The sequence below is a fragment of the Sapajus apella genome, unplaced genomic scaffold (genome assembly GCF_009761245.1).
Source record: "Sapajus apella isolate SASKATOON/1434 unplaced genomic scaffold, GSC_monkey_1.0 scaffold2, whole genome shotgun sequence".
NCBI classification, from domain to species: domain Eukaryota; kingdom Metazoa; phylum Chordata; class Mammalia; order Primates; family Cebidae; genus Sapajus; species Sapajus apella.
Window position 1 is genome coordinate 19546359 of NW_022436942.1, and position 16221 is coordinate 19562579.

The 16221-nt window shown below is 52.2% G+C and overlaps 1 protein-coding gene across 1 annotated transcript in view; it reads right to left on the reverse strand.

Moving 5' to 3' along the window:
- Nucleotides 1–16221, reverse strand: part of LRP1 (LDL receptor related protein 1) — an 86081-nt gene that overhangs the window by 47831 nt on the left and 22029 nt on the right. Inside the window, exons 7-15 of the mRNA XM_032290007.1 lie at nt 12247–12409; nt 11917–12139; nt 10346–10535; nt 9712–9855; nt 8021–8257; nt 6660–6840; nt 5547–5769; nt 4094–4295; nt 3602–3727 (exon numbers count right to left, since the gene is read on the reverse strand). Coding sequence (XP_032145898.1) covers nt 3602–3727; nt 4094–4295; nt 5547–5769; nt 6660–6840; nt 8021–8257; nt 9712–9855; nt 10346–10535; nt 11917–12139; nt 12247–12409 — 1689 coding nt within the window. The remainder of the gene's footprint in view (nt 1–3601; nt 3728–4093; nt 4296–5546; nt 5770–6659; nt 6841–8020; nt 8258–9711; nt 9856–10345; nt 10536–11916; nt 12140–12246; nt 12410–16221) is intronic.

The window sequence follows — 16221 nt, forward strand, 5'->3', positions numbered from 1 at the left end:
GGAGCGTGAGGGGGAGAGTCAGACCCAGGTTGTGGGACAGGTGCTAAGCCCTCTGTACCATATTTGTTTGTTTTACTATTTCTTAATAATACAGAGTAATTCTTTTTAGTACATAATTCTTTATGAATAAATTATCTGGACGGAAACTGCAATTCTTTCCCAAGCAACAACAGTGATGTTTACTCTACTTAATACATGCCGTACTTCAGTGTGGCCTGAGAATCAGATGGGGTCCAATGGAGCCCACAGCCCCTATACCTCTGTCCCTACTGAACAGGCTCTCCCTATTCCTTCCCTGCCGTCTCCATGAACCGCCCCTGAGGTCATCTCCAGAATCCCCAGGGCCCTGCCCCAGTCCCTGGACTTTTTCTTTCACAGTTTCATTAACCCCACCAGCAAGAATGAAGACAGGCACCAGAATGACACAGGCTCCACCCCTTCTGCCCCCAGCACGTCCGCCTTACCACCAGTATCTGTCTCGGCCCATTAGAAGCTAAATCACTACTTCCTTTGTCTGTGCTTTGGTAACCTCCACAAGCTCGGGCTCCTGTGTCAGCCTGGCCTCCAGACCTCACTGCCCTGCACTTGCCTAGTTTGACCCATCTCCCAATCTCTGAAACTTCCCATGGCCCCAGGGTGGCAATTTCCCCTCCTGTATTCCATGGACCGTGGGCCTGGAGGTATGCGTCCTCCTTGCTCCTCACTGCTGGTCCCTGGACTGTTCTTCCCCTTATACCATGCTTCTATGCTAATCTCTGCTTCTGGAAGGCTCCCAGGCCATGCCATCCGTAAAGATTTTTAGCTCCTGGCTCACTGGCACTTTCTCCAAAATCACTTCTGCTTCAATTCTTGGTGACTTCAACTTCCGTGTGGATGATCCTCCCATTGCCTTGGCCTCCCAAGCCGTTCCTTAACCCCCTATGCCAATGCCCTCACCTGACCCCAGCCACTCCCTCTCAGCTGCACACTATGGCTGCACCTATTTTCACTTCCGGGATTCTGTCATAAGGAAACCATCCAGAATATGGGCAAGCATGATAATGTGAGAAATAGCAGAGGCAGGATTGAAAAATGGGCTCTGGGTCAAACTTCCTGGGTTTAAATCCTGCTCTAACTTTGGTCCTCCGTTTCTTCATCTGTAAAATGGGGATAATAAAACCACCTTTCCCACCAGGATGTTTTTAGGAGTAAACAAATTACTGCAAGGGAAACACCTACAACAGTGCTGAGCACATAGTCCATGTTCAGCAAATGTGGGCTGTGATTATATCAAAAAACTGGAAACAACCTAGACATCCAACAGTAGAGAAACGGTTAAGTAAATTAAATGAAATTTACCAAATGAAATATATTTTAGCCATTAAAAATGCTGCTTCCAAGCTGGGTGTGGTGGCTCACACCTGTAATCCCAGCACTTTGGGAAGCTGAGGTGGGCAGATCACCTGAGGTCGGGAGTTCGAGACCAGCCTGACCAACATAGAGAAACCCTGTCTCTACTAAAAATACAAAAATAGCTGGGCGTGGTGGTGCATGCCTGTAATCGCAGCTACTCAGGAGGCTGAGGCAGGAGAATCACTTGAACCTGGGAGGCAGAGGTTACAGTGAGCCGAGATCATGCCATCACACTCCAGCCTGGGCAAAAAGAGCGAAACGCCACTCAAAAAAAAAAAAAAAGCTTCTTCCATTCCCATTACATGCTGTCAAGTGAAAAACAACAGAGAACAGTATGTGCAGCAGGACTCCATTTATGTGAAAGTAAGTCATAGGGCAATGTCTGGGAGGTTGTTCCCCCAAACGGTCACAGTGGTTATCTACAGGTGGTGGAATTTGGGGTGGGCTTTCTACTTTACCTTTTTCTATACTGTTTACTTATTTCATTTTTTTGTTTTGTTTTTTGAGACGATGTCTTGCTCTGTTGCCCACGCTGGAGTGCAGTGGTGCCATCTCAGCCCACTGCAAAGTCTGCCTCGAGGTTCAAGCGATTCTCCTGCCTCAGCCTCCCTGAGTAGCTGGGACTACAGGCGCATGCCACTGTGCCTGGATAATTTTTGTATTTTTAGTACAGATGGGATTTCACCATGTTGGCCAGGATGGTCTCGAACTCCCGACCTCAAGTAATTCGCCCGTCTTGGCCTCCCAAAGTGCTGGGATTACAAGAGCGAGCCACTGTGCCCAGTCTTATTTATTTGGTTTTACAATAAGAACAACCTACTTGTTCAACACCTGCCTATGAATGAGAACATGCGGTGTTTGATTTTCTGTTCTTGTGGGGTCTGTTGGGGGGAAATAGGGGAGGGACAGCGGGGGGTGGGGAGTTGGGGAGAGACAGCATGGGGATAAATGCCAGGTATAGGTGAAGGGGAGAAAGGCAGCAAATCACACCATGTATGTACCTATGCAACAATCTTGCATGTTCTTCACATGTACCCCAAAACTTAAAATGCAATAAAAAAAAGAACCTGGCCGGGCGCGGTGGCTCAAGCCTGGAATCCCAGCACTTTGGGAGGCCGAGGCGGGTGGATCACGAGGTCAAGAGATCGAGACCATCCTGGTCAACATGGTGAAACCCCGTCTCTACTAAAAATACAAAAAATCAGCTGGGCATGGTGGCGTGTGCCTGTAATCCCAGCTACTCAGGAGGCGGAGGCAGGAGAATTGCCTGAACCCAGGAGGCGGAGGTTGCGGTGAGCCGAGATAGTGCCATTGCACTCCAGCCTGGGTAACAAGAGAGAAACTCCGTCTCAAAAAAAAAAAAAAAAGAACCTACTTTTATAAAAAACAAGGGTTGTTAAGATCATGCAATAACACAGAAAATTCTGTGACACTTGAACCAAAAAGGACAGAAGACAATTACAGCTATATAAAAGACAATACAACCCCCGCCCCCGCCCCGAGGAAAAAAGAATGTTCACTTTATCACAATGCTATCAATACAGTGGTGCTCACTGGTGGGACTTGGGCTTTTTTCTCCTCTCCAATTTCCAACATATATATTATATATTTTTTTTACCTTAATTTTTTTTTTTGAGACAGCGTCTCCCTCTGTCACCCAAGCTGGAGCACAGTGGCACTGCAACCTTCACTTCCCAGCTTCAAGTGATTCTTTTGCCCCGGCCTCCCGAGTAGCTAGGATTACAGGTGCCTGCCACCATGCTCGGCTAAGTTTTTTTATTTTTAGTAGAGATGGGGTTTTGCCTTGTTGGCCAGGCTGGTCTCAAATTCCCTCAAGTGATCTGCCCAGCTTAGCCTCCCAAAGTGATTTCCAATATTTGGAACTACTATTATTTTACTTTAGTAATGGGGAAACATTTAAAAGAAGTAAAGGATAATTTCCTCCTTCCATCCATAGCTGTTCATTCTTCACTCAGTTTCCCCTAATCGTCATCCCCTCGAAAGTCCCTCCCAGCCCCTCGTCTTCCCTAAACTCCCTTCAAGCCCCCAGAGCCTTTGCTCCCCTCCTCCCTTGCTTCCTGTTGGCCCCCTGAGAGTCCCTCATTGCCTCCTTCATCTCTGACTGGGACCCTGAAGCCTCCCCTGCCCTCTCTGCAGCGTCCTCCTGCTGGGGTCTGCTTCCCTCTCCCACCAGCCAGGCCCCTCATACCCAAGCAAGTGACGCCGTCCGCGTCTAACACCTGGTCCTCTGCGCAAGCGCACTGGCGGCTCCCAGGGGTGGCCAAGCACAGGCTGCTGCAGCCGCCATTGTTCACCCGGCATTTGTTGGTGCCAACTGTGGGGAGAGGCCGTGGGGAACCGGAAGGGGAGGAGGAGGACAGGGAATTGGTTGTAGCAAAGTCAGGAGAGGCCAGAGAGGGGATGGGGAGGAGACACATTAAGATAAGGGGACAGAAAGAGGAAATACGGAGAGGAAGAAGATCATGTTGAAGAACAGGAGACACAGACATGGGGCAGGAAGGGAAATGGGGAACAGAGAATCAGACTGGTTTGAGGGACTTCTCTTCTCAGGAGCCTCAAAAGTAAGAGCCTAGGATCCCTGGGAAGTGCCTTCAACCCCAGGGGAGTCTCAAATACCGCTTAGGTCCCACCCCCACTTCTAGGTCCCACGCTGCCCCCAGCCCCAGCCCCAAGGGGGTACCTTGCTGCTGCTGTGCATCATACATTCGGATCTCAAAGATGGGAGGCCGCTCACTGCGCAGAAGGGTCACAGTGGGGGGTGCACCTCCTATGCCCCGTTCCAAGCGGTAGACACTGCCACTCCGATACTCAGTCCAGAAGAGGTAGTTGCCATGGTGACACAGGCCAAAGGCGTGGTTCAGCTCAGGACCTTCATACACAATCTAGGGACGGAGAGGATGTTACTAAGGAGTTGGAAGAAAATTGAGAAAGGCCCGTGAGATCACTGTTTTGTATATTCATTTGTCTACGTCCTGGCATGGGTCTGGTTTTGTTTCCCCTGTAAGCCTGGGAGCCCCTGAGGGTGATAGCTTTGCACACAGTAGGATGGTAGATCCTGAAGCCAGCAGATGATCAAGTGATCCAGCAAGGATGCTGATGGAGAGGTTGTCCATATGGCTCTCTCTTGGGCTTATTCATATTCATTCATAGTACCCCAACACACACACACACACACACACACGCACACACACATGCACATACAGACACTCTCACATGCTCACACACATGCAAACTCGCTCACACGCACACTCGCTCATGCATGCATGCACGCGCGCGTGCGCGCGCGCGCACACACACACACACACACACACAACTGAGCAGATGGTCAGTATTCATCCATTCATCCAACATTTACCAGGATCTATTAGGGGCTGAGCTGTAGTAGGTACTAAGAGGTGAATACAACATGGTCTCTGCCCTTGAGCTGCTCACGGTCTCATGCAGGGCACACATGGGTGATCCAGTGTGGAGAGGAATCTGGAGGTGACATCCTAGAGGAGGTGGCCCCTGAGAAGTTTGCCAGGGGAAGAGGAGTTGGGGTGAACATTCCATGCAGAATGAACTGCATGAGTAATGGCACAGAGGGCAGATGCTCTGTGACGTGTGCTGGGAGGAACAAGCTGTCTAGTGCTGCTTGTTCAAAGAGTGTTGGGATGCGGGCAGTGGGGAGCAAAAAAACTAGAGAGGGAGTCGGGCCATATCATGAAGGGCCTTATACACTAGAACACGTACACAACTCATGAGGCACATGACAACCCAAACAACCAAGAGTACAGAAATGCCACCCCTCGGCCCTCACACTTGCAGAGTGCAGACACACACCAAGGCATGCTGTGAATCTATGCACACACGAGGAGGTGCACACGATGTGTATGCAGAGACCAGCACATGGGCAGTCAACTTCACAGACAACACAGATAGACACAAAGAGACACAAATGGAAGCAATCCTCAAATAACACAACATATAAGATATGCAGGCACACAGGTGTACACATCTATAGATAAACATACATGAGGCACACAGGCCTGGACACGCACAGATGCCCACATACTCACACAGAACCTCATCCACACGCAAGCGTGGTCTAGCAACACACACGGACGCCCACACACAGGCACATGCCTGCCCACCTTCCGGTCTGTGCCATTGAACAGTATTGTCTCGATGCGGTCATAGAAGGCATCCACCCAGTAGAGGCGTCCAGCTGGGATGTCCAGGCTTAGCCCATTGGGCCAAAGCACTGTCTTGGAGGTGACAAAGATGTCTCGGTGTGAGCCGTCCATCCAGGCCCTCTCTAGCCGCCCTCGCCGACTGTCCTTGGGGTCCTCTTCCCAGTCTGTCCAGTACATCCATCTGTGGGCAGTGACTGGTCAGCACCATGTGGGCCCCCCTTGCCATCAACAGCCTCACCCATGATCCCAATCCAAGACTGCTGTCCCAGAGCTCCTCACAGGAGTCTTCCTGTCCTGCTCATCCCTGGACCACACATTTCATTCATTCACTCCGTTCAACAAGTATTTGTTGAGTGCCTGTAAGTTGGGCACAGTTTTGGCGTTCAGGAATACAGTGGAGACCAAGGCAGTCAACTCCTGCTCCCATGGAGCTCCCATCCCACAAGAAACAAGTCAATCGAGGTTACATGGAGAGCAACAAAGGCTAAAAGGGAAATAAAGCAGGGTGATGGGGTGGAGAGTGACCAGGCTGTAGATGGGGGTGAATGTCAGGAGAGTGATGGAGAAGGCCACCCTGAGGAGGCGGCATGAGTGAGACTTGATGTAGCAAAGGAGCCAGTCCTACGAATATCTGGGAGTTCCAGGCTGAGGAACTCCAAGAGCAAAAGCCCTGAGGCAGGAGAAGCTGGGGTGCTTGCCTGAGGAACAGACAGCAGGCAGTGGGGACAGAACTTCAAGTGTGGGAAGCGAGATGCGGATGGGTCAAACAAGGGCCAGGCAGACGCTGTGGGGCTGTGCAGGCCTGACAAGGAACGTGGGCCTCATTCTCAGGGTAAGGGGAGCTGGTAGAACGCTGAGCTGGGAGTGACAGGATCAGATTTCTTTCTGTGTTTAAGGAATCACTCCCATTTCCTTGAAGACAGGGACGCCTTCTCCCCTTGCAGCCTCCCATTCCTGCTAAAGCGTTCCGCCTTGGCTGCCTTCCCCTGCTTCCCTGTCCATCTCATCTTCCAGTTCTCTGAGGCTCACACATTCCTGGCTCCGCCCACCCCAAGGCCTGGGAGGACTCACCCATTGAGTGGATCCACCACAATGGCCCTGGGGTGTGTCATTTTGCCCTCAATTAAAGTCTTGCGGGTCTGAGCAGCTTTCTCCAGCCTGGCCACGCTGATTGTCTTCTTGGGCCCATCATCCGTCCAGTACAGATTGTCCCCCATCCAGTCCACGGCCACACCCTCCACATTGTGAATGCCTGCGGGGGGAGAGGGGCTGGTGATGAACAGCTTCAAAGGAAGTTCAAAGCTGCCTGCCTCTGGCCTTCTAGGACTCAGGTACCTTTGAGCAGCCTGGGCTACATAGGGAGTGCAGGGACCCTCTGGGGCTCTAGACAGGCAGGTCGGGGCAGGGACAGGAGGCTGGAAGAGGAGTAGGGGAAGGCCCTGTGTGCTGCCATTTGTACTGGGGCCAGCCTCTCAAAACCACACATGGCAGACGGTAAACTACATGGCTGATGCGGGCTCTTGCGTAAGGGCGTCTGGCCTGTGCCTGGGTGGAGAGCTGAAGCAACAGACACATGGCTCTGGGTGCAAGTGTGACGTCACATTCTAGGCCTAAAAATACTGAACTAACAAAATTAATAAATTAGGAAGTGATCTTTCACTTAGCCAAGCACTTCACTCCAAGTGTCCTTTAGCAGTTTTCTTGGTATAGGGAACCCCAATCTTTTCCTGATGAGTTACTTTTGATTTTCCCAAAATCTTATGATATGATTGCTGACTGCTGATCTCTGAGCTGCAGTGGGGGATGGGGTGAGGGGCAAAGGTTGTAACTGGCACCCGCCAGACTGATGGGGAGGTGGCCTGATCCTGGGGCCCAAGTGCAGATTTGGGGCAGAACTCGTACAGCTCAGAATCCTTCACGCAGACATTAAAAAGACAATGCACTGTGAGCCTGCCCAAGCAGCTCAGACGGAAGACCCGTATGCAATTCACTAAACAATTTTCTTAGGACACGTTAGCATGTCACTTTTGGTGGCTGTAAGGTCAGCTGCACAGACCCTGTGTTACACACACATGTAGGTGTGCCCTGTTTTGATCTGGCAGGCCGTCTCCAATTCACAACCTCGGTTCTCTCCTGACTGTGTGCTGCGTACAGCTCCAGGGCTCTGAGCCAATGGCAAAGAGACCCTGAGTTTTCCCCAAGGGCTGGCAAGGACAGCCCATGCTGCCTAACCCATCTATCCTCCTGCCTCTTTGGCTTAGCCAAGAAGGGGGTCACACAGGGGTCAATCTGTCTATCCCCTCATCTCCATGCCAACCAGTGCAGCCAGCCGGTCAGCAGGGGACCGTCCATGCTGAGAGGGCACCGAGGAACAGATGCCTGGGGCCCCGCCTGCTTCCATCCATATGGGCCATGTCCCTAGGAGCCCGTACCGTCCTTTAGGATGGTCTCCCGCTCAGTGCCATCGATCTTCTGGCGACCAATGAGGTAGCTGGTGGTGTCAGCAAAGTAGATGAAGCCGGTCTCAGCGTGGAAGTCCAAGGCTCGGGGGTTCATGAGGTTTTCAATGGGGATCATGTGCTCATCCGGGACCTTGGCCCCCATATCCATGCCCCGGATGATGCCTGGCCGGCCCTTGCCATACACGAGGAACAGCTCATGCTCCGGCTCTAGGGCAGGCACAAGCCAGGGTACAGTCAGACACACACACAATCATCATCCCCACCCAGGGGCAGCAGCCAAGGGGCTGCAATGCTCTAGCTGTAATGGGTCAGGAGACAAGAGGGAGGTGAGGCTCTGGGTCGGATGGACTGACCACATACACGCTAACATGTAGGACACTGGGTCCTGGCCACAACACCCCCGGGGTCTGACCTCTGCACTAGGAAATGAGAGAAGAATAGCAGGTTTTCAGCTAAGTGCCCACTGATCAGTCATGAAATCAGTGGTATAAAAGGAGTACCTTGAAAATATGTTGGTGTCAGATCACTGCTTACCACTTCCTCTGCTACTATCCTAATGTAAACCACATCACTTCTTGCTCACTACGCTGAAAAAGTCTCCTGGCTACTTCCCTACTGCCCGTCCCCCACCCAGCAGCAGCGTGACTTTTAGACAACTGTGAATCCAATCAAGTCACTTCCATTCTCAAACATCACCATGAGCTTCCCATCCCAGTTATAATAAAATCCAACCGCTCCCTCCTTGTCTGCCCTCACACCACTCAGTCCCGCTGGCCCTCGTGCTGTCCCTCTGGCCTGCCACGCTCACGCCAGCCTCAGGGCCTTTGCACTGTTGATTCCCTCTGCCAGACGTGCTCCTCCCTCAGGGAGTTACATGGCCTCTTCACTTCACAGAGAGCTTGGCTCAAACGCCACATCCTCAGAGAGGCCCTTGCTGTCCTCATTAACTCTATTCTCTGCCTTATTTATTTATTTTTTATTTTTTGAGTTGAAGGCTCGCTCTGTCGCCCAGGCTGGAGTGCAGTGGCACCATCTCAGCTCACTGCCACCTCCGTCTCCAAGGTTCAAGCAATTCTCCTGCCTCAGGCTCCCAAGTAGCTGGGATTACACCACCACGCCCAGATAATTTTTGTATTTTCAGTAGAGACAGGGTTTCACCATGTTGGCCAGGCTGGTCTTGAACTCTTGACCTCAAGTGATCTGCCCGCCCTGGCCTCCCAAAGTGCTGGGATTCAGGCATGAGCCACCGTGCCTGGCTATTCTCTGCTTTATTTTCTTCATAACCACTTATTACCACCTAAAGTTACATTTATTTGTTTCCCCAACTAGACTATAAGCTCCATGAGGCCAGGGAAAACATCTATCTTGTTCACCGCTGAATCTTGATGGCCAGAACAGTGCCAAACATGTAGTGAGTGCTCACTGCTCACTAAAAAATTGCTGAATGAATCAGATTAGTTTTCTGCATAGCCGGTGTGGGGGAGTGAGAAAAGTACTTTTTTCGAATGTGGATTCAAGTCCCAACTCTGCCTTCACTAGCAGTTGGGACACTTCCGTCATCTCCCTGCATGTCAGACAGATGCAGTCGGGCTATGGGGGACACCTGAGGATACCCTCCTGCTGCCTCCCAGTGGGCACGCACCCCCTTCCCTGTCACTCACTCTTGCATGACTTCCCGTCACTGCCCAGGCTGAAGCCGGAGCGGCAGCGGCAGGTCCGAGCCTTATGGCTGTTGGCCAGCAGGCAGATGTCAGAGCAGCCACCCGGCTTCCCATACTGGTCATTTTCACAGGCATGGCTTCTCACTGGGGGCAAGGTGAAGAGCTGTCAGGACCCCTCAGAGCCCCTGTGCCAGGCCTTGAGAAGGCTTCCTGAATCTGACCATACCCCCCTATTGCTGTGGTCTTTGTGCCTGTTGTCCCATTTTAGGATTTGGAAGCCACAGGGGTGGAAATCCTCTGCCCCCCACAACCCAGGCTTCAGACTCTTGCTGGGATAGAGGGCTTCAGTAGTCAGGGGAGAGTCCCAGGGTTGCCTATGGCCAGGTGCTCCTGCTCCAGACTGGCAATGGGACTGGGAGGAACAGAGTGGGATCTGGAGGCTGAGTGGGTGGATGGGGGCTGGCAGGGGAAGCTGGGGGGCCAGGGCAGGTAGCCCGAGTGGATAGTCCTGACGTGAAAGAAGCCAGAGTCACCACAGGAGGGCCCATAGAGGCTCTGTGATCCCAAGGGCCCAGAGCCATTGGGATCAAATGGGGTAAAGCCAGCTTTGGAGGGGCCACAGAGCCCTGCTCACCTCGGGGCTGACGCCGCTGGTGGTAGATGTGGAGGGCACCGCCCTTGTCCACCCGGGTGACGACCTGGTACTCGGTGCTGTTAAAGCGGTTCACACGGATCACGCTCGTCTTCTGCTGGGCATTGGCATTGTCCGAGTTGGTGGCATAGAGATAGTTCTCAAACACGGTCAGGCCGTACAGGTGCTCAATCTGAGAAGGGAGGGCAAGAATGGGCAGCATGAGAGGACGGAGGGCTCCTCCCACTGCCCTGGAGATCCCCTCAGCTTCCTCCAAACTCCGTGACCTGCATTCCCCAATTCATCCTGTAGTTTTTTATTTTTATTTATTTATTTGGAGACAGGACCTCACTTTGTCACCCAGGCTGGAGTGCAGTGGCATGATCACAGCTCACTGCAGCCTCCACCTCCTGGGCTTAAGTGATCTTCCTGCTTTAGCCTCTTGAGTAGTTGGGACTACAGGTGCATGCCACCACACCTGGCTAATTAAAAAAAAATTTTTTTTGTAGAGATGGGGTTTACCTATGTTGCTCAGACTGGTCTCGACCTCCGAGGCACACGCAATTCTCCTGCCTCAGCCTCCCAAAGTGCTGGGGTTACGGGTGTGGCTCCCGTGCCCGGCCCCAGTATTTTTTAACTCCATGTTTTACTCCTGTCTCCTCTGGCTGGACTAACCTGTTCTGAAGATGTTTGCTTGCCAAGATCCCACTCACCCTTTACAGAGCATGTCTTTGAAGAATTTCTGGAATCTTCTAACCAGAGATGGTTTATTCCTCTACATGTTCTCTGTGACACTGCTATCCCGTGTCTAGCATGGTGATTTTGGACTTATCTCACCCACTCTACTCAGACCCCTTGAGGGCAGCAACCCTGCCCTTCACATAGTTAGGCACACGGTAGATGCTTTAATGATTTTAGACTGAATTAGAGTTGGGCTCTAAACTCTCTCCGCAGAGGACATTCTTAGCCTGTTATGACGGCTAAGAGGACACACTTGTCCCAAGCAAGCCGTGTAACAGCCCTGACTACCCACATAGGTTATCTGCGGTGGCCAACTGTCCTAGTTTGCCTAAGACAAAGGTAAGGGTTTCCTGGCTTACCAGACTTTCAGGGCTAAAACTGGGACAGTCCTAGGCAAACTGGGCTGGTTGGTCACCCTAATTATCCCAGAATGGAGGTGCCATCTCCAAGCCAGCAAGGTTCTAGACCAGGTTCCAGGGCTATCACTCGGCTTTGCAACCACAGGCAAATCACCTAAGCTCTTTGTTCGTGCTTTTTTCATCTGCTGAAAGGGAACTGAACCACCTCCCTGTTCATCAGCTAGGAGTTATCATAGGGGTCACATGAGAAAAAGGAAGTAAACAGAAGTGGTGTCTAAATGTTCCCATCACAGTGGAAGCCATGTCTTGACCTTTCTCTGAAGTATTCATGCCCACCCCACTAGAGAGAGGGCTGGGGCATCATGCCCTTTACCAGGAGACTCAGAGAACGGTTCCCCTGCAGAGGCTCCCCCCTCACCAGAAGGCCCTGGATCATGGTTCCCCCACAAAAACCTCAGACAGTAGCTCCCTCACCAGGATGCCCTGGATGATGGTCTGACGGCCCTTGCCCTCGTAGTCCACCACCTCGATGTAGTCCAGGTAGGCATCTGCCCAGTAGACGAGGCGGCTGACCAGGTCCAGCGTGATGCCGTGAGGAAACACAATCTTGCTGTCAACGAGCTTGGTGCGGTTCTGCCCATCCATGTCACAGCGTTCCACCTTTGGGATCTGCCCATAGTCAGTGAAAAACACCTTCCTGTGGGAAGATGCCTGTTAAATGGAGTCTGGACATTGGGCACCTCCTTCCCACTACAGCCTCAGCCTCCCACCTTCCAGGACCAGAACCCCGCCTGCCACTCTCACCCCATGGCAGGGTCCAGGGCAATGCCCTTGGGGTTGTAGAGTTCCAGGTCTAGCAATGTGACACATGTGTCCCCGTTTCTGTTGCAGACAAAGATCCTATCATCGATGTCATCCACAAAGTAGAAGTTGCCTGTCAGCCAGTCGATGGCCATCTGTTCCACGTCTGGAGAGTATGAATGAAAGAGCCATGGGGTGGGGTAGGCCCTCTCACAGAGATGCCCACCCTTTGCTAGTGAGAACCCACACCTGGAAGCCCACCTTCTCTGGACGCCCTCTCTCGAAACACCCCCATGCTGAGCTCAGGGTAGATATCCTGGAGGCCTTGCATAAATGCTGGCTGGCTGGCTGATTGAAAGGCTTCCCAATTCTAGTCCATCCTTTAACAGGGACCATCTTCTTGGGCCACCAAAAGGTCGAAAGCATAGGTCCACCAGCTCAGTCCAATATATGTGTATATACACATATTTATATATATATACACACACACACATATATATATATATACACATACTTTTCATTTACTTTGCTTTTACTTGAGATAAGAGCACTCAAGCTACCAAAACATTACACATGTTTGCTTTTTGCTGGACTTTCATCTACTTTCTATGGTAAATCTAGTTATCTCGTGCTAACCTGGAAGTGACTGGAGGCTGTACATATGGCACATATTTTTAAAATGGAAAATCAGGGTACACATTAATAAACCCTGTTTGAGAGAAAAGTATTTCAAAATATGAGCTCTACAGAGATGCAAAAGGGAAGGTCCATGGGAACAAAAGGTTAGGGACCAGTGACATGCGCCAAACTTCCTGTTCTCAGCCCCAGTCCCCTGTTCCTATAATGTCCTTATTGCTCAATGTCCTCATGTCCTGGGGAGGGTCAGAAGAGGTGGGGATTAAGTCATAGGGCTGGAGGAGAGACAGTCTACGAGGCGGGCCATCCAAGGACCCTGAGGGTAAACTGAGGCATGGCTCAGAAAGAGGTGAGGCTTAAAGAGGATGGGAGTCAGGGAAGAAGATGGAGCCCAGGGGCCTAGACTCAGTTTCAGGCACAGTTCTGGAGGAGATGGAAGAGGCTAAGAAGGGCCAAAGGAAAGAGAGGCAAGGCAAGGGTGGCCGGAAGTCAAGGAGGCAGGAAGGTTGGGGACAGGGACCCCCACTGGCCTCCTCTGGAGCCTCCTCTCCAGGACCACTGGCTTCCATCTACTCACTGCCCCCTTCAACCACCACCATCAGAGGTGGTGCCTCTTGCAAAGTGAGAAAATCTTAAAGCAGTGACTTTCCGGGACCCCTGCCTGGAACTCCACCTTAACCAGTTTCCCCAGCGGGTAAAAAAAATCTTTGGGCTACCTGCTTTGGGGTTCATCCTCCATTACCCAAACTCAACCCAGTAGGGATTACTCTGCCCCCACACAGCTACAGGTGTGAGACTTGCTGCTCTGCTGGACCCCTCCCTGATTCCCCCTCCTCCCCACAGGGATTCAGGGGCTGATCCCTAACAGTGGGGTAGTGGGGTCGGGTGGGGGCAAGGACAACAGGAACACAGCCCTTAAGGAACTTGGCTGGGCCCTGACACTGACTCAGAGTCACAGGACAGGAGGGGAAGGAGCCAACTGAGGGCTTCATCAAACTAGTTTCTTCAGGTCCTCTCTGCTAAACCCCATCCCGATGCCTGGAGAACGAGACCACAGGGATGAGGTATTGCCCCTGTAAGTATTCATGCATCCCCAAGCCCAGCCACTCTTTCCTCTGGGCCCCCAGTACTGTCCCATCTTCACAAGATTGGACAGAGGGGGAAGAGTAGTGTGGGGAGGCCCAGGCCTTGTAGGAAGAGGGCCCAGTGCAGGGGTAAGGCAACCAAATTCTTTGCCCCACACGCTGTAACCACAGAGAAAACAGATTAAAATGAATGCCGCTGGGCTGTCTCCAAAGGAAATCGAAGTCCCAAAGCAGGGGACCTGCCTGCAGCCCCTGGCAGCCAGCAGGATGGCTGGAAGTCAAACAGGGCTGCATGCCCTTTACTTGGTGGGCACAGCAGGAGTCTGGGGGCTGCTGGCATGTATATGAACTTTATCAGTGAAAGCTGTTTTCCCAGCACCAGCTGGCGCAGCTACGGCAGCCCTTCTCTCCGACTTCCTGAGGCTTCCCTGAGTCACTGCCCAGCCCTAGGGCTGGCAATACCCTTCCCTTGCTCCCCGCATCCGCCCTTCTCTTGGCAAGAGGGAGGAGGAAGAAAACCTGCAGAGATCTGATGCCCCCATCCCAGGTGCAGCTCCACAATCGGCCTCCTCAGCCCCAGGATGTGGCCTGCATTCCCTCCCAGTTCTGGGAAGGAAGGCAGAGAGATCATCCCTGCGCTCAGATATTTACCCTTGGCCGGTCTCCCTTCCACCTCCCCAAAGGCCAGGCAGGGCCCCACTCAGCAGGCCGGTGAGGAGTTGGCAAGAACTGGAGTCCCCAGCCTGCCTGGCCTCCCTTTTGGTATTTTTGCAGCTGGAGACTATTAGTTGCAAGCAAAAATCCTTTGTTATCCAACCCCCCTCACCACATTATTTTCCTCTCTTCTAAAGTTGAGATTCCTCTGCCTGCCCCACCACACACACACACACACACACACACACACACACAGGCACATGCATACACAATCACACACACATGCACACACGCACATGCATACACAATCTCCCTCACACACACGCACGCACACCCACACATGCATACACAATCACCACACATACATACACGTGGCCACCACTCCAAGGCCAGGGTAGAGAGATGGGCTTAAATTGGGAGGAGGAACCTTGCCTCCAGGGCTGCCCTATAGGCAGTATCTGGGCCAACCCTCTCTGTCATATGAATTGGGGTCCAGGTGGAGTCCTAGGTTTCAGCCTAGAGGTCCTGAGCATTCTGGCTCCACCCATCCAGAGGGGAGCTGTCCCTTTGTGGCCCCACCTTCTAAGGGTCAACCCACCTTAGTGGACCTTCTGAAGGGGCTCTGGCCAAAGGCTGCAAATCCTGAGGACAGGAAAATCTCAAATAAACCCAAGGGGAGGGAGGGAGGATGTGTTGTGGGAGGAGTTGGGGGTGGTCTAGGGGCAGTGGGGTGGAGGATTCCAGCGTGAAGAGGGAGGCTAGGAAGCAGGGAAGGGTTGTAGGAGTCAGATGAGAGACCACAGCTGCCCATGATGTCACAGAGGACTTTCAGTTCCAGGCCCCAGAATAGACCTGGTGTCCTTGCACCCCATCCCACTGCTCAGCATCTGCATTCACTACAACTCCAGCTTTTCTCAACTTCTCCATCACTCCCATTGTTCAAGAGCCATTTCCGCACATAGTGGCTGCTTTCCCAAACACATGGGCCCCACCTCATGCCCAAGAAGACTCTAGCTTCAGCTGCAGGATTCTAGTCACCTGCTCTAAAATAAGGAAATAAGAAGGAAGGAAGAAGGCCATATGCCCTGAGAAAATGTCACCCAACACATCTACATACCCAAAGAGTGTATACACACCCAAAGAGGTCCCTGGACCTCTAACACATCCCCATCGAGCACATTAGATTCTGGCCCTTGTTCCAGGAGCCTCCCCAGCTCTCCTATCATTCTGCTCTGCCCTGGGCCCAGCTGGGCCCTAGACACTCACAGCCTGAGTCTGAATTCTGGTTCCATTATCTTCTAACTGAGGCTATGGACAAGTTACTTATTACCTCTGAGTCTCGATTTCCTCATCTGTAAAACTGGTTGGTGCACTAACAGCACTTCGCACGGGGCCTGCCACATGATAAACACTCCCCACATGGGGGCTGCCATTCACACCATGTCCTCCCCTCTCCAAGCCCATCCTTTCCCACCTTTTCCACCAAGTCACCCTCTGGGCCTCCAACCAGAGCCCTGTGGCCTCCTGACTCTGGGCAGGCCCTCCAGGTGAGCCATTTGGGGCTAACACCTACTATTTGTCAAGACTTGGCTCAGGCTCCCAG